This window comes from Dipodomys spectabilis, unplaced genomic scaffold, assembly GCF_019054845.1.
Source record: "Dipodomys spectabilis isolate Male_0828 unplaced genomic scaffold, ASM1905484v1 ptg000034l, whole genome shotgun sequence".
Lineage (NCBI taxonomy): Eukaryota > Metazoa > Chordata > Mammalia > Rodentia > Heteromyidae > Dipodomys > Dipodomys spectabilis.
This window is the reverse complement of record NW_024870711.1, coordinates 3,831,308-3,855,345: the sequence shown is the minus strand read 5'-3', so window position 1 is coordinate 3,855,345 and position 24,038 is coordinate 3,831,308. Positions and strand designations below refer to the sequence as shown.

General features: G+C 41.6%; 1 protein-coding gene across 1 annotated transcript in view; it reads right to left on the bottom strand.

Annotated features, from left to right (window-relative positions):
- LOC122105758 overlaps positions 1-24,038 on the bottom strand; it is a 175,663-nt gene that overhangs the window by 9,837 nt on the left and 141,788 nt on the right. The window contains exons 114-133 of the mRNA XM_042677043.1: positions 22,989-23,077; positions 19,854-19,903; positions 19,294-19,461; positions 18,062-18,214; positions 17,542-17,742; positions 14,591-14,745; positions 13,162-13,330; positions 12,796-12,892; positions 11,585-11,697; positions 10,289-10,414; positions 8,631-8,759; positions 8,275-8,385; positions 7,915-7,977; positions 5,247-5,381; positions 4,694-4,781; positions 3,427-3,565; positions 1,834-1,967; positions 1,671-1,705; positions 1,464-1,580; positions 944-1,092 (exon numbers count right to left, since the gene is read on the bottom strand). Coding sequence (XP_042532977.1) covers positions 944-1,092; positions 1,464-1,580; positions 1,671-1,705; positions 1,834-1,967; positions 3,427-3,565; positions 4,694-4,781; positions 5,247-5,381; positions 7,915-7,977; positions 8,275-8,385; positions 8,631-8,759; positions 10,289-10,414; positions 11,585-11,697; positions 12,796-12,892; positions 13,162-13,330; positions 14,591-14,745; positions 17,542-17,742; positions 18,062-18,214; positions 19,294-19,461; positions 19,854-19,903; positions 22,989-23,077 — 2,421 coding nt within the window. The remainder of the gene's footprint in view (positions 1-943; positions 1,093-1,463; positions 1,581-1,670; positions 1,706-1,833; positions 1,968-3,426; positions 3,566-4,693; positions 4,782-5,246; positions 5,382-7,914; positions 7,978-8,274; positions 8,386-8,630; positions 8,760-10,288; positions 10,415-11,584; positions 11,698-12,795; positions 12,893-13,161; positions 13,331-14,590; positions 14,746-17,541; positions 17,743-18,061; positions 18,215-19,293; positions 19,462-19,853; positions 19,904-22,988; positions 23,078-24,038) is intronic.

Genomic DNA, 24,038 nt, shown 5'->3' with positions numbered 1-24,038 from the left:
ACACTTTCAAGTCAGATATTGTGATATCTTCAGAATTGTTCTTTTTTTTTTTTCCTTCCCCACAATGCCCCCGCCCCCCGCGTGGGGCTTGAACTCTGGGGCAGGGAACTGTCCCTGAGCTCATCAGATCAAGGAAAGCGCTATAAAACTTGAGCCACAGCGTCACTTCCAGTTTTCTGGTGTTTAACTGGAGATAAAAGTCTCACAGACTTTCCTTGCCCAGGCTGGCTTTGAACCACAATCCTTAGATCTCAGCTTCCTGAGTAGCTAGGATTACAGGTGTGAGCCACCAGCGCCTGGCTTTTGGCATTTCTCTGGTTGTTTGGGAACCTTTGTGCCTTCATATGCGTTTTCAGGATAACTGGGGTACTGTGTGGAGGATGTCCCTGAAGTTCTGAGGGGTACTGCACTGAATCTGCAGAGTATTTGTGCCAGCAAAGGCATTTTCACAAAATGCTTCTCTTTGTCCATGAGCATGGGAGGCCTTTCCCTTGCCTAGCCCTTTGTGCAGTTTCCTTTTCAGTGGTTTATCATTTTCAGCATTCACCCTCCTTAGCCAAGTCTCTTCCTAGGAAGTTTATCTGAGGGCACATTTTCAACATAAGATTGGTCTCATCATCCTGATCTGGCCCTGGAATGCCCTCCTTCATGACCAGACCATTTTTTTGTCTGGATCCACATAACCAAACTGACAGGAAGGGCTACAGAAGATAGAAAGGGTCTCTCATGGTTATGTGAAAGATAAATTGTTTTGTGCTGCATTTTATCTGTCAATAATTAACCACTGAATAAACAGCCTTGTATCCATAACATTTCCTGTTATTGTCTCTGCCTGAAGTGCTAATGACTGAAGAACCATATTTCCAATTTGGAAGAAAGGTTTGCATCTCCTTCAACGCTACACATTGCCCAGTGCTCAGCAGGATTCCCGCTCGACACTCACTCATGGAGGAGAGGCCGCACCACAGTGACACCCTCTGTGTTGGCCTTGTGCATCAATGTGTAGAGATATGGCAACAAGGTGTATCTGGTCTCTATGACACTTCTGGAAAGATCCACAAAGGCAGCATCCCAGGACACAGGGTCTTGTCTCTAAAGGACAAAGAGAAGAATGTTCTGTACTTGTTGTGGGAAAACAATGGGACTTAGTGAAATCATTGCTGGAATTCATTTCCTATCAACCACACACAACTAAACTAAAGATAAATATGGATGACATTTCTTAAGAGGACATTATTAATAGCTCAAAGCTCACCAAAGCTCTATCTTCTCCATAATGGACTCTTGGAGAATGCGGGAGATGATTTCTTCTAATGGAAGGAATCATCCTTTCAATACTGAGGACTATGATTCCTGAGATGAGGGTAGAGGACTTGGAGGATGTCCCCAGAATATACACACTGCATGAGCTACGCCTTGAGGCTCATGTGCCACAAAGCAGGGAGAGGAGAGCAGACTCCTACCCTGGTCCCGATGGTGTTGTGGTTCCTGGAGAAGGGGTAGAAGGCCCCCAGCTGCATCCAGCGAGCACACATCTCATACTCCGCATCTTGAAAGAACCCACAGATGTCTGCCCCTGTCTGAAACAAGACACAACACAACGAGCCTCCTGCACAGTTCTCAGAGATGTGCCATCTCCATGTCCATCAAGAGGAGCCAAGGTCACTTACATAGGATATGCCAAAGAGGCTGAACTCCATCATGCCTGCAAGGAGAAGCACAGCTGGGTCAGGCCAGGCTCTCCTGACCTGCCTCCTCCTCCTCCTCCCTCACCAGGCTCTTAACCCCTGCCCTGGGTGGGAGGGGCAGAGCCCTGGGAGCAAAGCCACACACCAATGATAGATTTCTTCAGCTGGTCCCAGGCAGCTGTGTTGTCTCCCAGCCAGTGTCCTGCCCAGCGTCCAGAAGAAGGGAATGTGGAGCGGGTGATGACGATGCTTCTCTGCCCTGTCACCTCCTGCATGGCCCTGGTTGGAGGAAGCGGGGAAGAACTGAGGCCGGAGCAGGCTTCAGAGCACCTGCATCCTCTTTCCTCACTCCTGTCCTGGGAACTTGGATCAAAGCAATGCTGCTGTCTGAATGGAGAGCATGTATTTCCCTCTGGTTGAGGGAGATATTCAGAGAAGACTGCCATTTCAGTGTTTCATGAAAAGTGCATCATGCAATAAACTACTGCCGTGGTGTAAAAGACAAAGCCATCCTGTGTATTGACACAACACTCCATCTTCCATGGCAATCTAGAAAATGAGACTGGCTGATGGAGGGATTCCAGAATAGAAAGTGGAAAGGATTGCAAAGGTAAGAGTTAGCCTTTCTGTCCTTTTTACTGAACATTAAGTTCTGACCCCAGAGACTTCACAGAAATGTGAACTGCCACATCTCTACACTTTTTCCTCAAGACAGAAACCTAATAGTGAACTGTTACCAGACCTATTAGGGTACCATACCCCAGAGAAAGATTACTGCAATGTTACTATCAACACCCAACTAGTTCCTGCAGAGCAGCAGTTCATGAGTGTAGTGCATACTCTGTAGTTTGAATCTCTTTTCCTGTTTGAAGACCCACAGCCTAAAGACAGGAATTGTCAGATAAGAATCTAACAACAGCATCCTCAAGTAAGAATCTTGGGGTAAAAGGCAAATAAGAACTCAATAACTAAGGAACCAATAAAAATTACAGCAACAAAGATTTGAATCAATAAGTATAATCCCAAAGCCTACCCCTGACTCCTTGTAGTTAGAAAAATGTCTTTTCACACCCACACTCTACCACTTATGTGTATACTTTTCTACATGTAATGAACTTAAGTAAAGCAGGCCTGACAGATCCTAAAATTAGTTTGTTATGGAGGACTCATGGATTCTGTCTCTCCTACTGGAAGCTTGAGCCACCCCCTCCCCGATCCTGTCTTTGAGACCTCCATGGCATTCCACCAGTCAGTCACAGAATAAAGCAAATTTCCTTCTAATTTTTTTCCTTAGGGCAATTGGCATTACTGAACTGGAAAGAATGTCTAGCCTATACTATGAAATAAATAGAGATAATTAACTATTAAAGTGAAACATTATTGTCTAGCCCATCACATTCCTGTGTTCACACTAAGGTGAGTAACACATTGAATATAATGACACTAACTAATATCTACATGTAACACCATGTATATTAAATAATAATTGGTGTATCACTGTGCATACATCAATCCACCATCAGGACTGTCAGTCCTTCTCTGATGCAAGCATGCCTTTTTAACACAAGAACCTCACTCCTAGGTCATTTATTATTTATTGAAAGAACAAAAATTACTACAATGATGTCACTCATTTCTGGTGGGCTCTTAGAATGGGGTTTGAAAGGTTAAGTAGGGAAGCTGTATCCATCACTGTTTCTATCCTCGGGCCCAGCTGAAGAAGGGAGACACAACTCACTCGTAGGTGGGTCTGGTCTGGGACCAGCCATACAGGCTGTGGACGTCGTAGTGCCGCACCCGCGAGCCGTCTGGGAGGATCTGCTCGCTCTCCATGCACAGGGTCTTGCTGCTCAGGCCTCTGTCCCTGCCTGCCAAATCTAAGGGGCACAGGGAGGAAACACAGAGCTGATATTTTCCAACACGAAAATGTCTTTATGGACCTTAAGGCTAACTTCACTTCTGAATGGCCTCTCTACCTCACAGAACAGTGCACTTGGTGAGTTGCACTGGTGCTGCAGGTAATTTCCATATCAACACGACTGGAAAAAGTACAGATGTCAGAGACTTTTCATGCATTTACTCTAGAGCAGGCCCAGTTCCAGGCTTTTTGGGAGGAAGGGGAAGGCAGGTCCTGGGGCTTGAATTGTGGGCCTGGGCGCTATCCCTCAGCTTCTTTTGCTTAAGGCTAGTCCTCTACCACTTGTGCAACAGCACCACTTCTGGCTTTTCATGTAGTTTATTGGTGATAAGGGTCTCACTTAGTTTCCTGCCCATGTTGGACTTGAACAACTATCCTAGATCTCAACCTCTAGAGTAGCTCAGATTATAGCATCAGCCGGTAATCTTTATAATTCTTATAAAAATCTCCACAGACTAAAAAGGGCTATCTATATTTTACATTTAGAAAGTTAAGACTTGGAAATAATGCAAAGTTCATGCAATTTCTCACAAGTCAAGGAAAATAACTGAAATGGAGACATACAAGCACAAGGGTAACTACATAGTCCAAAGGTCTTATGAAAAAGGAAATCAGCTTCATCATACCCACTGATGGCAAAAGACATTCCTGTGGATAAATTACTATAGGCCTGAGAAACTAAGAACTCTTCCTATGAAAATCACTTAGAGATACAGAAAATACAGCCGTTATAGTCCACATACACTATGTAAAGCTGAACTATGTAACTTGAGGCCAGGATGGACAGAACTAGGGGAGAACTACAGAAGGGTGACATTGCCCATGATGCATTGCACCTCTGGAATTGAAACCCCTTTGGACAACTACTACATATAATAAAATGATTTTTGGCCCAATTCCAGAAATTCTCTAATAAAATGAACACATCCCATGCAAGAAAGCCCTGTCTGTGCTATTTACTGGCCCCCAGTAAAACAGAGTTCTATAAGGATTGGCCCTCAGTGGTCAGGATAAACCTCTGCAGGTTGGGGGTGGGCAGAATTTGTCTAGCCATGTCTTGGCTGATTAAGGAGGCCCGGGTCCTTACGTGGCATGTAGGGAGGGCGGTTCAGAGTTGTATCCCTGCAGCCAGGAGCAACTGCCCCGTTCACGAAGCTCGAAGGTTCATTCATATCCTAGAAATGTCACACACACACACATATACACATATAAATGGTGTAGTTATAAAGACAATAACACTATGTCAACTCAATTGTGGATAAATAATTTCACCATCTCACAGTTCCAGGTGATGCTGGCCAGAGAGAATCATCACATGAAGGAAATATATTAGCTAAAAATAGCAATTCCCCTCTACCTACTGACTGCCCAAGAGTGTTGTATAAAAAGATTCCCTGCAGTGCAAGCAGAGTTCTAATAAATTAGTAAATCACCCTAGGTATTTCACAGCAGAAATTTATGCCTTATACAACTGCACTGTATAAACAGTGTCTGGGCTGATTTGGGAAAAGTACAGTCTGAGATGTCCAAAATCTTTCTTGAAGGAATGTTAGTGTCTTGACTAAGGTCAGTGATCCTATGCAGGTTAAGGTTCACACAACAGCTAACCGTGTGTACACAGACAAGCACCCTGCACTCACAATCCACATGCCATCGAACTTCAAGCTCTTCTCTGGACTCTGTGGATTAGTGTAGACCTCTTCCATTTCCCTCTTCCACCACAGAGCAGTCGAGTTCCGGAAAAAGTCTGGGAAGGCCACATAAGCTCTGTATTGCTATGAAAATAAAACACAATTCATTTGTTCTAGACCAAGTACACAAGACAGCAAACAGGACAAGTACTGAAATCTTTAACTCATGCTAATACTTGTACAGCATGGGGGTAGAGAGGGTGAGAGATAGTCTGAATGGCTCCTTTATAATATAAAGTTTTTAGATTACTGCAAAAAAAGAAGTACAAAGAAAAGAAATAACAAACTATACATCCTTTATGCATTTGGAAAACATACGCACTTTTTCTCCTCCCCATACATACACGAATGGTGATAACCAATTCACTGAAATCACAGTCCTAGGCTTAAAACTTGATCCTCAACTGTCCTCTCACTTCCCAAGGACTTTACAGAAACAAAGGAGCAAGGGACAGACTGCAGCTAGCAGGGTAGGACTTCAGATGCACTGTGCGAGTTTGGGAAGAATCATCCAGTTGCTATCCCCTCTAGGAACTAGGTGTCAGTAAGGCCCCAGGTGAGGCTATCACTCTCTTTGCAGACCTTAGTTCTGGCTAATTTCAGGATCCCATGAAACCCTAGTTGTGTGTAAGGAGAAAGTTTCACCCTTCCTTTCTCTTCCTCTTTCCTCAAATAATAAAACAAAATTCTACATCATACCATCAAAGTAGAATCCAAAGTCTCATTCCTTCACTACATTAAAACTTTTTTGAGAACAAGAACTTTAATTTATAGTCTCTATTTTCTTTGTCAAAGTTGAACTGAAGTCATCAAGCTCTTGCTCAGATTTTTCACTTATGGCTGCATGTACCAATTGACCTAGACTTCTTGATTTTTGCTGGATAATTGGAGACAAGAGTCACACAAGTTTGTCTACCCAAACTGGGTTCATACTTCAATTCTAAAATCTCAGACTCCTGAGTAGCTATAGGCACAAGCCACTGGCACCCACCTTAATAAAGACTGTATCATTAATCTCCATATCCATTCTAGGCTAACTTTAGAGCCTGGTAACTAATAAGTTAATGAGAATGAACACTAGTTATATGCTTGGTCATATTAATAATAATGTAATAATAAGAAACAAAGGTTCAGGTATGCATTCACACCATCATACAACAGCAAACATAAAAAAGACTTTCTGCCACTCCATGTTTCTTCATGTAGAAGATGATGGTCCTTGGTGTGTGCAGTAAATGCCTTTTCCTGGGTGGATCTCTGTGTTTTAACAATCAATGAGCTATTTGTGTTTGCTGAATCATTTTGCTACTAGAAAATTAAGACCTTTTCATGTATGTATTAAAGTTCCTTTTATTAACACCTTTAAATTAAAACACTTTCAAATTTAAAAAAAAAGAATCAATGAGCTAAAAAAAACTGGTGGCATGGGTAGATAGAATGTCAGAAAGAAAACCAGGATTGAGAGACTGTAACCTTTCACAAACCAGACCAACTTATCTTGCTGTGCTGAGCACACAGAGACCAGCTTCATCCCTTCAGACTTGGCAGGTGTCCAGAAATAAGGCTTTGTTTCATTTCCTAGCTTCCCTGTCCAGGTGACCAAAGCAACCTATGCTGTGCCAAATATCCCGTCTATGAATTGTAATTGTTGAAGAGCTAAGGGTAAGACAAGGTACTTGCTCTCTATAAGAATTTCCATTACAACCCTGAGAACGTAGCTCACAGGTACTCATAGAACATTTGATAGCAAAGCAAACATGGGTTGAATAAGTCCTAATGAATTAGTTCACAGAGTCCACATCTGAGCCAAATGATAAGACCAAAGTTATCCTGGACAACATATTCATTCAAGCAAACTATCAGAATGGGTGAAAAATGAGATCCAAAGTCCCAAGCTACCTCTGTCTATTACAAGCAAAATTTTAATAGAAGCCTCAAAACTATGTGGCCAAAATAAATCTAGAAACTTAAGACCAGATAAAACTTGCATTGTGGACATGGACCAATTTCTCCAAAAGTTTAAGAAGTAAACAATGGACTGGGAAGACGGCTCAGTGGTTGAGTGCTTGCCTCACACACATGAGGCCCTGGGTTTGATTCCTCAGCACCACTTAAGCAGAAAAAAGCCAGAAGTGGCACTGTGGATCAAGTGGTAGGGAGGTAGCCTGAGCTATATTGCTAGGGGACAGCGCCCAGGCTCAGAGTTCAGCCTCCAGAACCTACCAAATAAATAAATGAAATAAAGAGAAAAAAATCCTCAATCACTAAGGCAGACATTAGGTAATATTCCTCAAGGGTTATTCATGGCCACCACAACAACCACAAGAACAAGAATAATTTAGAGAAAAGATAAGACTTCTTGAAGCTCTCATGACCTTTGAAATCTGGCAGCCTTGGACTTGAATTCACTGTTGCATTGCTGACATCAGGGAGGAGTAATCGAACTCCCCAGAGCTTCAGCCAAAGGCAAGAATACTAAGTCTCAGTTGTAAGCAGAGCATTGCTGCATGTAGTCATTACCACACAGACTGACTTGCCAAAATTGTACAGAATTCTGGGCATGGACTTCCCTTCTTGATAACTGTGACTTCAGTCATTATTCACAAAAACATCTTACCTCCACTTGGCTGTCCCAGTCCAAAGAACTGTTAACCACAATATTAGGGAAATCTGGCCAGACCTAAGTAGAGAAAAAAGTTCAAAAGCAATGCATCAAACACTTTCCTATACAGAATGTTCCCTAAGAAGTCACAAACCACGGTCCTAGGCACCACATAATTTGTTTAGTATGTACAGTTGATCTAAAGCAAAGTGGATTCCACAGAGCCTTTAGATCAACACATAGTGTTTGAAGTATGAAAACTACAGATCTAAGATAAGAACTCAAGTGAAAAAGGACAATATATATAAGGAAAAGATATACTAACATTGTCCCCACCCCAGGCGAGGTGTTAGGGGATCAGTCCTTAGATCATACCTTGCCCCAGACAATTCCTCCATCATTGGGAAACTTGATGAAGACATCATCCTCCACACCACGAGTGAAGGCAGGATAGGGCTCTGTCTCATTGCCAGAAATGGCTGGGTCCTGAAACCAAAGCACAAATCAGACAGAAAGACACATGCAGAGAATGGCCAGGGACACAACACAGCTCTTCCACAAACATCTTCCTTACATTATACTTGAACTTTAAGTGTCTGAGATGCTGCTAAATGCCTTTTCCATGGAACTTCAACCTTTCCTTGTGTACCATGGAAGGAAACACAGTGCGGGCCTTCCCCACCCATTCCCCTTCATCCTCCCAGAGGCCACAGATTCCCTTGAGCTCTGACCAGAATGAGGATGACCCGCATGCCAGCGGCCTTCATGCGGTTGATCAGGGCGGGCAACCCAGAGAACTTGGGGCTGAGGGTGAAGTCCAGCTGCCGCTCCATGTAGTCGATGTCCGAGTACTGCACGTCCTGGGGAGGACACAGGGGGCTGAGTGATAGCTGGGGCCTCAAGGCCAGGTTCCCAGGAGAACCACTCTCCACCACCCGTGCCCAACTTCACATAGCTTCTGACTAAAACGCTGGTTCTCTGTTCTTTGTTATCTACTGAAAGCTGGAAAGACACATAATTTTTCCAAAATTCATAAAATAAGAAAAAGTCTGCATTTTAGAAAAAAATAGGCTGAAGATACCTATTTACTGGGGCTCTTCTGTGTGTGAGTAAAAACTACTGGCTCAGAGCTCAGGCCAGTTCAAGGCCAACCTCAACAAAAAGTTCTCTAGACCATTCTCAGTCACTTCCTGGGCACAGTGGTAAGCACCTGCCAGCTACTCAAGAGACTGAGATCAAGAAAAACCTGGTTCACTGACAGAACAAAAAAGTCATGACATATAGTTCAGTGCAGAAGCTGAGCAAAGTGGCACTGGTCATCTTAGTTACGGAAGGAAAAACACAATAGGAGGGTTATAGCACAGGGTGTTTGCCCAGGTGTTAGCCTGGGCAAAAAGCAAGACTCTGTCTCAAGGAAACCACTGTAAAATATGGCTAAGGCATAGTTCAGTTGTCTATAACCTAGAAAGCTAGAGGCTCAGACATCAAACTCAAATACTACAGAAAAAAAAAGGAAAAGAAAACACACTGTGTGGGAAAGTACTAGACAATCTGCCCATATAAGCAATGAGGGAATGTAGTGGCTGCCCACAAGAGGCTGCCCCAGGATTCAGTGGTCAAGATAAAAACAAATTTAAAAAAAAAACTTCTCTCTTCAGTCCTAATATTAGATAGCAAGTCTGTTCAAAATCAAAGAAACAAAAGGACAAGCATTACTATAAAATACCCCCTCTTAGTAATCATACATAGCTTCCTCACTACCAGTGATACATTGTTTGATATACTAGCATGAATGCAACTTATTTTAAGTAATAGAATGAATTTAAAAATAAAAGTAAGCTTGGGGTAAGTTTAGATTACTGGACTGCTCTTGTCCTCAGTGAATGATAGAACTTGCTTCCATGGAAACCCAGGATCCTGCATTCAGCCAGCGAGTGGTACAGAGCTCATGGAACTGTGCTGCAGTGCCCACAAAGTGCAGACTGAAGACCTACCTGCATGTACAATGGGCTAAGTGTATTTCAGATCATTTGTTTTTAATCAAGCAAAATGACTGCTGGAAGGATCCTTTCTTCTTAGGGCACCCTGGTTTTGGACTACACGTCTTCAAGTTATATAAATTAAATGGAAGGAAACATGACAGAGGGTGAAAGGCTGTGGGGGCTGTCCCTTTCTCTGCATGGTGCGTCTTTGATCTCCTAGTGTCATAGGGTGGGAAACAGCCCACACAATTCCTATGACAAGTTCAAGGTCATTGTGGCATCACGTGAGAAGGTACTTCCTGTTCTTGTAGAAACTCACAAATGCCCTACAAAGTAATTGGGTCACAGACACAGCCAGGTTCCTTATGAGAATACAGACTATGGTGTACACCATGGCATCCACATACATAGGGGATCTGTGCGGCCACCATCTCATCATACAAGTTGGAAATCTCAGCATCATTCTCGTATCCATAGCGACACAGCTGGAACCCCAGGGACCAGTAAGGCACCATGACAGGCCGGCCAATGACCTGGAAATTAGATTAAAAATGAATTCTTAAAATGAAATTCCTGATGGAAGTCTTCCATGAAATAAAAACAATATTGTCCAGTGCCCCTGACTAGACAAACAAAACCTGCAAATCCAGAGGACAATTGAAGGGAAGCACAGCTCTAGAATACCATGGGGGAAAGTCTGCTGCTAGATTGGAGCTCACGCTTCAGGAATCTAGAAAACTGGCTTTTGCTCTGGTTCCTAGATACAGACAGAATGATTAATGAGGAGCACAGAATTCAGAAGAAAAATGCATTGCCTAATATACACATTCCATTGTCTGCCAGCTCTGTGAACAAGGGAAAAATTAAATAACCAATTATGCTTCTTTCCTCACCTGCAGTTTGAGTTTGATCTAAATGTCCATATCATCATGACTTTACAAGAATGGAATGACTTCATCTCTGTGAAGTTACTAAATGTGCTCTGACATGGACCAAGTAACAGATTCAGTGGTCATTCCACATTTGCTATATGAATCACCATTACAGATCCCTTCAACCATTACCATCACCACCATCACCTCACACCATAACCACTGCAGCCATCATTGCCTATCAACAGTACCACCATCACCACCATGAAACCATAACTCCAGACATCATCAAGTCACCCCAACCATTATTGTCAGTAGTCTATCATTTCCATGGTAAACACTACTCTCATCATCATGGCAAGAATCACCTCTCCATCATCACCATCACCACCTCCATTACTCCAACAACACTATGACCAGGACTACTTTTGCTATCCTGCAATAATTAGAGGCTATGAATCTAATGACTAGTTCTATTTATTGTTTCCTATTTATAATATACCTATCCCTGAAAAAAATCCATCAACTTGTATTATCACAATGAGAGGTAGAAAAATGAACAATGCGGGGCTGGGCAGGTGGTTTAGGGATAGAGTGCTTGCCTTGCATGCATGAGGCCCTGGGTTCAATTCCTTGGCACCACATAAGCAGAAAAGGCCAGAAGTGGCGCTGTGGCTCAAGTGGTAGAACACTAGCCTTGAGCTGAAGAGCTGAGGGACAGCGCCCAGGCCCAGAGTTCAGGCCTCACAAATGACAAAAAAAAATGAACAATGCATTTGGAACCCAGTATTGCTGCATAAGCACTTGACAGACAAGGGAATTCACACGTACCTCAGTGTACTGCTGAGTGACAAGCTCTGGAGTTGGCCCCAAGAACACATAAAAGTCCAGGACTCCCCCTGTGGTGCGGTATGTGAGGGCCGGCATGGGCTGGAAAGTCACATCTGAAAATAGAGGGAAAGGTGAACTGAGTTGCCTGCAAAGCTTCAGCATGGGAAGAGAGCAGCCCTGAGAACTCTGCCTTCTCTCCTCATTGCACACTATTAAGACATGATTTTCTGTACACAACCGACAGAATGAAGCAGAGTTCGATCCATGAATACTTTCCTTTGCAGTTGCCTTATATCTGAGATGTTTTTGTCTCTCTGTTCCTTGAACATAATTCTTATGGTTCTTTTTGTGTGTTAGTAAGGCCTTAGCACTTATTAGGGAAGGCATCTGACAACTGAGCCCAAAACCTTTGTCTTCTTACACTGGATCATGCTTTCTGTTTGGACATGTGCCTTGGCTGCAATCCACCTATTTACATTTCCCAACACAGCTGGGATTACAGGTACATTCCATCAAGCCCAACTTCTTCCACTGAGGTAGAATATAATAGACATTTTTGCCTGCATTGGCTTGGAACTGTGATTCTCCTCATTTCAATCTTCCACGTAGCAAGGCATGACCATCTGCATGTGGCTTCATATACCCTTTTTAGTTCAACATTCTCCAGAACTCCAGAAACTTTAAAGATTATGTTGTGTTTCCATGTCTATTTCATACAGCATCCCTGAATGAGAACACCTTGTACAATCAGGTATATTGTAAAAACCATGAATAAAACACAACTCACTCAGGTATGCTTTGTGTCAGGTTTCATTCATTTTACATACATGGCTTTTCTAACTCTTAATTTTATTCCTCTCCAATATAAAGGCAAATTTCCTTCAGACCATCATAACCAGAAAGTGCTCTAACAATAATGGCAAATTCATTCAAATTGTACACCGAGGTCCTCAGGTGACTTTCAAGGTGTAATGGATTCTTAGTTTATAACCTCTATTGGTTTTGCTATCTCTTCTTGTGTGACTATTACAAAACTAAGTGTATCATTGAATCCTTTCAATGTTAGGGTCCCAAACAAAAGGATAAACAGAAAAAAAACTCTCCCATCATGATAATGTTGATTTCATTGCCACTGGGTCACACAATATTATCCCAAAACAATTCAAGTATAACTAGCTCTTAGATCAGGAGAAGAAGTAGCGTGCGCCTACCCATGGCATTGCTGTTGAGCAGGAGCACTCCGTGGGCACTGCCGTCCTCCTCCAGGCCCATGTAGTACGGGTGGACGCCATAGGAATTCTTCTTGTACTGAGAGTCATGGGGAGAAGTGGGTAGAGTGAGAAGACATTGCATCTGAGAAGGAACGTCAACTAAAACTCACGGGCCTACATTCTCTTGCAACTAACTTCAACACATGAGATCAAAAGAGCTGGAGGAATGGTCACAGGACAGAAGCAGAAGGGGATGATTCACTGCAGTCAGGGAAGAGGAAGCACAGAGGCACCCATAGGGCTTCACAGGCATGCAGTGTGGGTGCAGAAAAGGGAGTGTAGACTCTGCCAATGCTCTGTCCTTACCCCCGGGGGCTCGTCTCTGGAGAACATGCCCCACGTGTGCCAGTTCAAGTCTCTCCTATAGGCCGTGTGCTCCGTTTCCCCAAAGCCATAGATGTACTGGGACGGGAGGCGGGTGGAGATGCGGATGAACATGTCATTGAAGGTGAAGCCCAGGACCTGAGAGTCCCAGCTGCAAGGCAAAGGCCAAGGTGGACAAGGAAGTGAGCTCCCCGGGAATTCCTTTCGGCAGCTGACTTCTCAAGCAATGCCACCTACGTTCTTCCCCATCTCCCAGAAAACCAACATCCGACCTAGGTCCACAATGAGGTTTCTCAAGGCACCTCACTTTTCCTGTTCTTCCTTCTTCAGTGCCCTTTCATGGAAACAGCTTTTAATGCATGCAAGGCTGTCACTGAGGAGAGGCCTCACTGATACCTCTGTCCTATTTTGCACCCTCATCCACACACTGATACCCCAGCTCCTTTTTTGCACACAAAGGAATAGTACAGTGCCAAGCTTCTGCCTGCTAGAGCTTACTTACTTATTACTTGCTTATTCTATCACCAATGCTCTTCCCCCATGCCCACAAGCTCAAATGCCTGGCCTCTTTTCATTCAAGTTCTAATCCATGTTCTCTCATTCTGATGTAAATTGGGACCTAAGGATGAGTTTCCTCCAGCAAATTGCATGTGGGAGTGAGATGGGCCAACCCCCAGGAGACACATGCATACTTCTTGGCTTTTGTGTCATCTTTTCTGTAAGCTGTGACTCTGCAGGGACAAACTGAGACTTGTTTTGCTTCCACAGTTATGGCTAAAACTGACCATAAATCTCAATCTGTCTCTCTGTCTTTGTCTTTTTAGTCTCCATCTCTCTCCCTTTCTTATACCCCCCCACATTCACACATAGGGATATACATATAAATGCATACATATACATATGAATATATAAATTGTTTCTCCTAATGAAGAGGAAATCAAGAGTTAGGCTGCAGGTTCAATATTCTTTTTCCATCACAGTGTTAAAACAGTTCCCCAAAAACATGCACACGTGCGCACACACACACACACACACACACACACACACACACACACAAACTCTTACTCTAATACTACAGATCACCTTAACATCTTTGCTTCTCTTATATAATTTAAACTACCTTTTTCATGAGAAGAGAAATCTCTTCTGACTATAACCACAGTACCTTAAACAGCACCCAGTCCACAGAAGGCATCCATAAATATTTGTTGAAGGAATTCCTAGTTACCAGAAACTGCCTCAGTAGGTTCTAAGTACAAAGATTGCCCAAAAACACATCTGAAGGGCATAGCTTAGCGGTGGGTCTGGAACGCACAGGGGTAATCTCTCAGACAGAGCATATGCAACCACAGAGGCCCTGGTAGAGATGTTCATGTAACCTCCAGTCCCCAATCCAACCAGGGCCACTTACATGACAGTGCCTGTACTCTTGCGGCGAATTTCAATCCCAAATGGATTTTCCTTAATGAGAACCTCATAGAGTCGGGCCTCAGAGGAGTTGGATGGAGTGCTGGAGATGTTCAGAGGGACTGGGACTTCATATCGCTTGTTGTTGGGATCATAAATCTAAGTCGGAGGAAAGTGATTTTAGCAGATCATGCAGAGAGGGTACATACATTCTGCTGTTGTGTCAGACATAGGGAAATTATACATAATAATATTGTATCATATAACTCAAAATAGCCATGAAATATGAATTACAATCTTTTTAATCACAAGAAACTATAGCTATTTGAGATGATGGGAAAATTAAACAACAAGTTGTCCAATTCACAATATGTAAGTGTGCTAAGACAATGCAATACAAACCAAAAAGAAGCATGAGTGTTATCTGTGAATTCAAAATTTTAGGCAAAATTAGATTTTTAAATGTATACCATAGCAGAGCTTTGTCAGCATTGGAGCAAACAGAGACATTATATCTTTTCTTTAAGCTCTTAAAGAACAACTTTAAATCCAAAACGTTGAATTGAGCCTGTCAGATCTCATATGTGAAGAGCCTTGTTACAGTAACACAGTTACTTTGACCTTTGGTACTTGCATGAAAGGCATTCAAAAGCCAGTGGGGCAGTTATCAATGTATTCCTTATTATTCCATATGTGTGCATATGAGTGTCTGTGAAGCTTTTACAGAATTGGAAAAAAATCATAAACATGAAGGTTTTATAATTAAGTTCATCATAGTTGTCTATGCTGAAAAACACCATATAAATGTATTCCCTATATCCCTTTCTGGTGCTGGATTAGGTGCTACTGGTGTAAACATAGTAGACCAAGGTTATTCATTCCCTCCAGAGAATGAAATATGTTTACATCCCTTCAGTAAGGTGGACTAACGGTCAACTACAAAGAAGTACTGTAAGATTATAGGAAAGGTGATATCAGCCACTATATCTGAGAGAAAATTAATTGCAAGGGAGAAATAGAATCTTAGCATAAAGAGCTATGTAGTCATTAACAAAGCACAGATATCAAGTCATTCTAGCAATGCATTTATCAATGCAATGATGTACAGTGCTTAAGAGGGTTGAGAAAGGTACAAATGTAAGTATGCATGCCTGTATGCCTATATGTATGTATGTATGTATGTATATAGTTGTGTGGTTAACTGGTGAGTACACAGGACTTTAGGCTGGAAATCTAAGTAACTTGATTCATTCCATGTATTAGGTATATCCTACCTGCTAAGTTGAGGACACCAAATAAAAGCATAGCATTGAAAGATGGAAAAGAACTCAGCATCCTCCTAGATGTAATTGTTAAGAACCTTTTAGGCAAGTTTATACTGTTATACTCTTTCATTTATTCTCTCAGCAAACATTGCAGGGCTTACTGTCTACTGACATGGTGTTAAGTGAGAAGCACAAGAAGTGGACAAATCCCTTGTTCTGGAGAATAATGGAGAAACTGTCACAACAAAGCTAGCCCAGTCCTGGTGCTAAGGGTAATGACACCATGGGAGGGTAAACAGCACTGCGCTTGAGTGGAATGTCAAGGAAAACTCCAATCCAGACCCTGTTTGCCCAATTGATAAGTTCTATGAATTCCCATCGCATACTATCCAGTTTCCTCCTTTTAGTTGATGTCACCACCATTCACACAGATGAGAAACAGAGACAAACAGCCCTCACTCTTCAATTTTCCTTCTTATCCTATGTGATTAGTCTCCAGATCTTCTCAGCCCCAAACAAGTCCATTCTTCTCCATCTCCTTTCCTGTACCTACATGACCTCTAACCTTCACTCCATCAACCTACCCAGTAGCCTACTTCCTCCTCTCTCCACTTCTTTGATATCTATGATTTCTTAAGAGTAGCCTATTCTTGAATACATATCTTAGGGTTCATTTCCCTAACATCACCTTATCTGACATTTTCTGCTTGACTCAGACTCATACCAGATATTGCAAATAAGGAAAACCATGGGACCTTTGTTTCTTTGGGCCTGGCTTACTTCACTTAATATAATTTTTTTCCAAGCCTTTCCACTTCCTAACAAATGGGGCAATGTCATTCTTTCTGATGGAGACATAGAATTCCATTGTGTATATATACCACATCAAATGTTTTTTTTTCTTTCATGGGATTGTTTCTAACACATTTATAAGATTATTTCTTTGGGGGGGGGGAGGGCGGAGGTTGGGAAGGGATGTGAAGGGTAAACAAAGGAGGAGGCTGCAATGCTTGGTAAGAAATGTATGCATTAGCCTGCCCATGTAATTGTAACCCCTCTGTACAGTATGTTCACAAATAAAATAAAATAATAATAATAATAAAAAGATTATTTCTTTGTTGCTTTGTATGTCTTTCCCCCACAAGATAACCCTTCCTTTTACTGTATTTGATGTCGGTATAATTTGTGGAGGGGAAGGGCAAAACAAATCGTTTAAATAGGGATACAGGTGGACCCATTGCAACAATGAGATGTACAAGTCGTTATGTCAAAAAACGAACTTTACAACTTTGTTGGGGGGGGGGAGAGGGGAGGGAAGCAGGGAGGATTGGGTGGGGGGGTGGGGGAAGGATGGAAAGGGATGGGAAGGGGAAACAAAGGAGGAGGCTACAATGCTTGATTAGAAATGTACTCAATATCTTGCCCATGTAATTGTAACCCCTCTGTACAATATTCTCACAATAAAAAAATAAAAAATAAATAAATAAGAGTAGCCTATTCCTAATTCACATTAGGAAATGGGTGCTGCTCTTCCTAGGGCTTCTCATTGCTCTTCACATTAACAGAATGGCTGGCTCTTTTGTAGCTGGAACTTTACAGAGTTAGCTTGTATTAGGATGACAAAGCACTGACTACATAGAGACGGGAAAGGAAGACCGTTGGGTGTTCTCTCACATGTAACTATACTTACCTTGAACTGCAGCATTTCATTCTTGTGGTAGGTCACGAGCAGGCGCAGGGGGCTCACAGGTGTGGAGGGGAAGGCAGTGACATAAGGAGAAGACTTCAAGGAGATGTCAGCTGTGGCCCCATGGGAGTTATACTGCACATTGCTGACTGAATACAGATCGTTCACAAAGTAGCAGTGTGGGACCCCAGGGATACTGGATGCCTGAGAAGGAAAGCCAATAGTGTGCATCAGCATGTGGGCCTGGAGGTATCAAGTAGCAAGGGCTAGGAAAGGCCTTCCCATCATTCCTGGACCTTGTTTCCATTAGATAGTACCCAGAATTTAAAGTTCTATATTAAGGAAATGTTTATTTAAAATGTCCCAGTCTTTTTTCTTCCTGTCTTCACATCTGGATGAGGTGTCTTGGGGAGTCCTTTCTTCACATGGATTCTAAGTGGATACTGAGGTACTGGTGTTTGCTCATGTGTTACAGGTGAGGTGCAGAGCTGTCAGGGAAAGTTCATGTTGTCAGTGCTGTTACCTCCCAGACGCAGCCACGGGCCATGCAGCTGGCCTCAGTAGCTCCATGCTCATCAGGATAACAGTCTATCTTCTCCTGGTCCTTTATGCCGATGTCCCACTGTACGGTGTATGCTTCTCCCAGGACCAGACGGATGCCTGTGATCACTGCGACCTGTGGAAATGGAGAAGCCACAGGGAAATATGTACATGGGACACAGGCCTTCCAGGATGTGAGTCCTTACAATGAGACCAGACACTCAACAATGTACAGGAAATATTCCAAAACATTCAGGCAGGGTGGTCAGTCAATACAGGGCGACTATTCAGTATGGGGTAGCAACAGGGTAATATCAGTACTCCACACATTGTACATTACATTGTGCACGTAGAAAGTCCAAATAAACTTTTTAATTGTCCCTTTATCTACCTTCCTGACTTTTCTCCTGGTTCTTTATATTTTTCAGATTGACTCTGTTCTTTTTCTCTACATGTTTCTACTACTCTTGTCCCTTTCTCCACAAATCAGTGTTCCCCAATCATCTGAAATGGTAGAAAGAGAGCCAGAAGAATTATATAGTCTTGTTCCAATTGCCTTCCTATTTCTCTTTTTTATGGAGTATTTAAACAAATTATATGAATAATTCAGATTTCAGATTCATAAACTGCAAAAACATTGATTTTAAAAAAGTCTTTATATTTCCTTCAATTTCTAAAACCCTGTCTCTTTACTCAGTCTCCCACTATTGTTTAAAATGGGAAAACATTTTTAATTGAATCCACACATTTGTTTTTTTATCTTCTATCTTTTTCTCTCTTTATTGAGGTGATAGGAAATGAATTCAGGGCCTTGTGCTTGTGCTATATAATCATTTTGTCTATGCCAAAGGTACTTTGATGTCACAAGCAGCAGAATTTCCTTCTTTTCCCCTTGTTTTTCTTTTTTCATTGTGAAAATACCATACAGAGGTGTTACAATTACATGGGCAAAGTAATGAGTACATTACTTATTAAGCATTGTTGAATTTCCTCTTCTGTTTTTCCTTTTATTTGTTTTTGAAATATGGCCTCATGAATTTTGCCCGACATGATCTCCACTCTCCATCCCCTTTCTTTCACCACCCCTCTACATGGTATTATAAACGTATGCCACCACTATTACACTCTATGACTCTTCTTTAAACAGCACTCTCCAGAGGACACGAGGATGCCTGGAAGAATTCTTGTAAAACTACCCAACCACATGAGTCTTACCCTCAGGTTAGGATCATAAGTGGCTTTAGGAGACATTGGAGCAAGGACACCATTCTGTTTCACTGTGATGTTGCTCAGTGCCTGAGTCCCAAAGATTTTAATCTGCTGGAATGCTAAGTTATTGGGGTCTTTGTAGGTTGCTTTGGAAATAGTCACATCCAGGTGGGTCTGCAAAACAGTGACGCATAATTAGGCATGAAATTGGATCTCCAGTATTCATATTCTCTTGTCTCTCTAACACTTCACCAGAGACCACATACTCCTCAGGCTCTGATGCTCCTGAACTCTCTACCAATGTGTGCACAGTGACAGGGAACTTATTTTAATAAACCTCTGAGGATAATAAATTAAAACTAGTATACAGAACTGAATCACACATAATCTGCTTTTATTTGTCCATATTATTGCCTCCTTTGTATAAGAGACAAGACAATTACTGAAAATTAAATCATAAATGGAAATATGTTTACCTATAGTCATTTATGCAAATGAAATTAGAAACATAATTACAGGAAGTGCTAAATCCTAACACCCAAGGTTCCTGAAAATGGGCTACTCACCTGGCTGGCCGTAAACTCACATAAAATGTAAACATCATTGGCCACAGTATCTGAAAATAATAAAAAGACAAGTCAGACTGGCCTGCCAACAAAGGAGGCTGAGTTTCACCTGCCTTTCCTTAGAGATACTTGATGTCACAACTAGCAGAAAGATTGCATCTTTCTACATCCACTTCTTTGTTCCCTCATCTGCCAGTGAACATTAACATGTGCTGTTATTTGAAAAATGCTCCAAAAGACAGGAGATTGGAGATTTCTATGGTGTGTTGTTTGCATTGGACATACACAGATTATTTAAACATTTCAGGAAATCTCTGCACTGTTTTCTACAATGGCTGTGTCAATTTACCACCTACCACAGCATCTGAATGTAGTTCCATTTACTCCACACCCTCTCCCACCTTTGCTGACTTCTGTCTGTTGATAGCAACCATCCTAACGGATGTGATGTCACATGCTATTGTAATTTTTAAATTTGCATAATTATGCTGATTTGTGGTGTCCCAGATCTTTTCATATACCTATTGGCAAGTTTTATTTTGTCGTTTGAAAAAGCCTATTTACAGCTTTTGCCTAATTTTAAACCAGATTATATACTCATACAATGTAGAATTTCAAAAGTTCTTTATACATTTTTAATAAATCTCTTATTAGATATGTAATTTATATATATTTTATCCCATGCTAAGATTAACACTGTACATCACTGACTATATTATGATATAGAGAAAATTTCTACCTTGACGAAGTGCTAGTGTTTGAATTTTTACTTTTGTTAAGTAGTTTGTTTTTTGTTTTTGGTCTGTTGTGGGGCCTAAACTCTGGGCCTGGGCACTGTCCCTTGGCTCTTCAGCTCAAGGCTAGCACTCTACGACTTGGGCCTCAGTACTTCTGCCTTTTTTTGCTTATCTGGTGCTGAGGAATTGAACCCAGGGCCTCATGCATGCACGGCAAGCACTCTACCACTGAGCCACCTTCCAAGTCCCATTGTTAACTACTTTTTGTGTTAAATCCAAGATAAAAAATTACAAGCAGGGCCAATGTCAAAGAACTGTTGCTCTACATATTCTCCTGGAGATTTGTTTTTAGCCCTTACCCCAACATCATAGTTCATTTCTTGTAAGAATATAAAGATAGAGACCTCTGAAGTATCAATGGATAAGGAATGTGCGACACAAGTACCCGATGGACTCTTTTGTCCATAATAAAGGTGGAAATCCTAGCCAGGCACAAATGTCTCACTCCTGTAATCCTAGCTGCTCAGGAGGCTGCGATCTGAATATTGAACTTCAAAGATAATTGAAACAGGAAAATGCATAAGACTCTTAGCTCCTATTAACCAGAAAAAGCCAAAAGTGGAGCTGTGGCTCAAGTGGCAGAGCACTAACCCAGAAGCTCCTCAGTTGTTGAATGGATCATGAAAATATGGTATATATACACACTGGAAATCTATGTTTACATCAGAAAGAATGACATTGCCCCATTGATAAAGAACCTGAAAGACTTGGAAAAAGCTATACTAAGCTGAGAAAGCAGGATCCAAAGAAATATAGGCTGCATGGTTGCCTTCATTTGTAATAATTAGAATGAGCTCATAAAGCTACAAGTAAACCAAATGGATAGCAAAAGATAAATAATTGCACTGGGATATGATTAATTGAACAGTAGTCTACACATTCACATAAGGAGAACAAAGGAGGATATTGTTAGCAAAAGATCGCAAAGACTCAATTGTTCTGTGCATATGATCTTATAAAATGATGATTGTGGAAATGAACTCCAAGAAGTAGAAACAAGAGGTATTTAAAATTGGACCATTGTCAGTTCTTTCTTTTCATTTTGCTTTGGTTTATTTCCTATTGTTTCTGTTTTTATTTCTGTGCCTTTGTCTTATATATCAATTTACCTGATTTGGAGGCAAACAGGAAGCACAGAAAAGGTGGGGAAAAGGGAGAACCAATTCAGGAATGATACTCACTAGACACTATGTTGGAAATGAACTGGACAACTTGGGGGAAGGAAGGTGGAGAGGAAAAACATTGAAAGAAAATGAGGTACGGGGTGGTTAAAAAAGAAATGTACTCAATACTGACTTATGTACAGTTAAAAAAGAAATGTACTCAGTACTGACTTCTGTAACTGTGACCCCTCCATACATCACCTTTACAATAACATTTTCAAAGAAAGGCAAAGGACAGCTCCCATACCTGAGTTGAAGACCTAGTACAAGCGCACACACACACACACACACACACACACACACACACACACACACACACACACCGGGCATGCACCTGAGTTGGAAAACCCTTAGATTTGTGACACATGGATAAAACTGGAACATGTTCTACAAGGGAAATAAGAGAGACACTGAAAAATATACCTTATGATCTCATTTATAACACAACCTAAAAAACATTCAACTTACATAAGTGAAGAGGATAGAACAATGGTGGCCTGCGACAGGGTTGGGAGACATAGAGAGATGTTAATAAGTGTATATGTTAACTAGTTTGATCATGAGAAATCATAATACACTGTATGTGTATAGGTTATTCCCCTTGACTATCTTCAATTTATGTCAATTAAATATTTTAAAATAAAACAACAAGCTTTTTAAGAAACTCCCATCTTGAAATAAGTATCATTATAGAAAGAATACCAAGGAGAATCTACCATTTCCCTTCTCCCTTCAGTATGTACTTGAAATACTTTCAAGACTATGTCCCGTGGGATTTAACTGCCAACCAAGGTAGAGCCACAGGAACTGTTACTGTGACAGGGCAAGAACATGGGCAGAGCCATGGCCAGATGCACACCAGGAGGAATGTGCATCCTCACTGCTCACTGAGATGGGGATGCTTCCGATGCCATCATATGCTGCCCATTTGCTCCTAGCTTTCCTGGGGAAGATATTTACAGGACAGTGAAAGGAGTGCCTATGACAGATCCCGGTTGGCGCAGAATTCTAAGTTCATCTATTACTTCTTCAACACTACAACTAGAGAGCAAACTCTTCCATCAAGAATTGACCACTACACCTGCAGAGATTTCTCCAATGGCTGATTAGCCAGCAGGAAGGAAGGGCCAAAGATGCAGGTTTGAAATAGGCAAGGTGCCCATAACAACACTCACCCTTTGACTGCCCATCATCCCAGAAAAGTTCACCTCTGGCTTCATTGTTCTCATCCAGGGCAATGATAAGACCAAGAGGCTTCTGGCGGCTGCAGGAGACAAGATTCACATGAGAGACACTAAGATGGCAGCAAAAATCACTGCCTTAGGTTTCCTTCAAATTTCATTTGGGAAAAGATAGCACCAGCAGATGGTACTGCTTTACTTTAGGGACAAAGATCAGTGTCTCTTATTGAATAATGTCACAGGACAGAAAACAATCCAATATGTGACAATGAGCATCCACACAGGCAGCAAGAACATGAGCATCAGTAAAACTCTAGGACAGGGCTGATCTAGGACAGGGACTACGAGAGGATATGGAAATCCTAAGCAATAATGGAGCAGCCAGCTCGTTTTAGGGATGACATCCACAGAAGTAGCAACTGATCCCAGGAACAAATACAAATACACTTAGACTGCAACACAGTTATACAAATCTATATCATAGTAATTTGCTTTATGTGATTGTCTATTTGGTTTGGATGGGAAGACAGCACATCCTAATAACTGACATTATAATTGGGAATAGAAAGTACAAGACACGACTCAAACAGGTCATCTCTAAAGGAAGAAGACCCACATTTAAGTCCTTAACATCACATTGGAAACAAAAGTTCATCAATTATTCCAGATAATAAGGTAAGATGAAGGAAAGTCACACAAAGAAGTCACAACAGATTTGTGTTTCCCAAAGGACATTGGTGACATTTGCAAGCATAGCGTCTAACAACTATAACTGAAATATTTACAATATTAAGAAGAGAAATTGAAGTATCGAGAAAATGTATGAATATAATTTAAATAACCAGAACAAAGAAACGGCAGCATTCCCACTACATGAAGAGTGGAGACGTTTTTTAGAGGGAATTGGAGTGTAACTTGGATCACTGAAAATGCACCAGGGTTCACTCCTTTACAAAAAATAAAATGAACAAAAATCAAAATGAATGAAATCCAACTGGATTGAGCCATGCCTGGTCTGGGTGCACACCTGAAAGCACAGGTCAG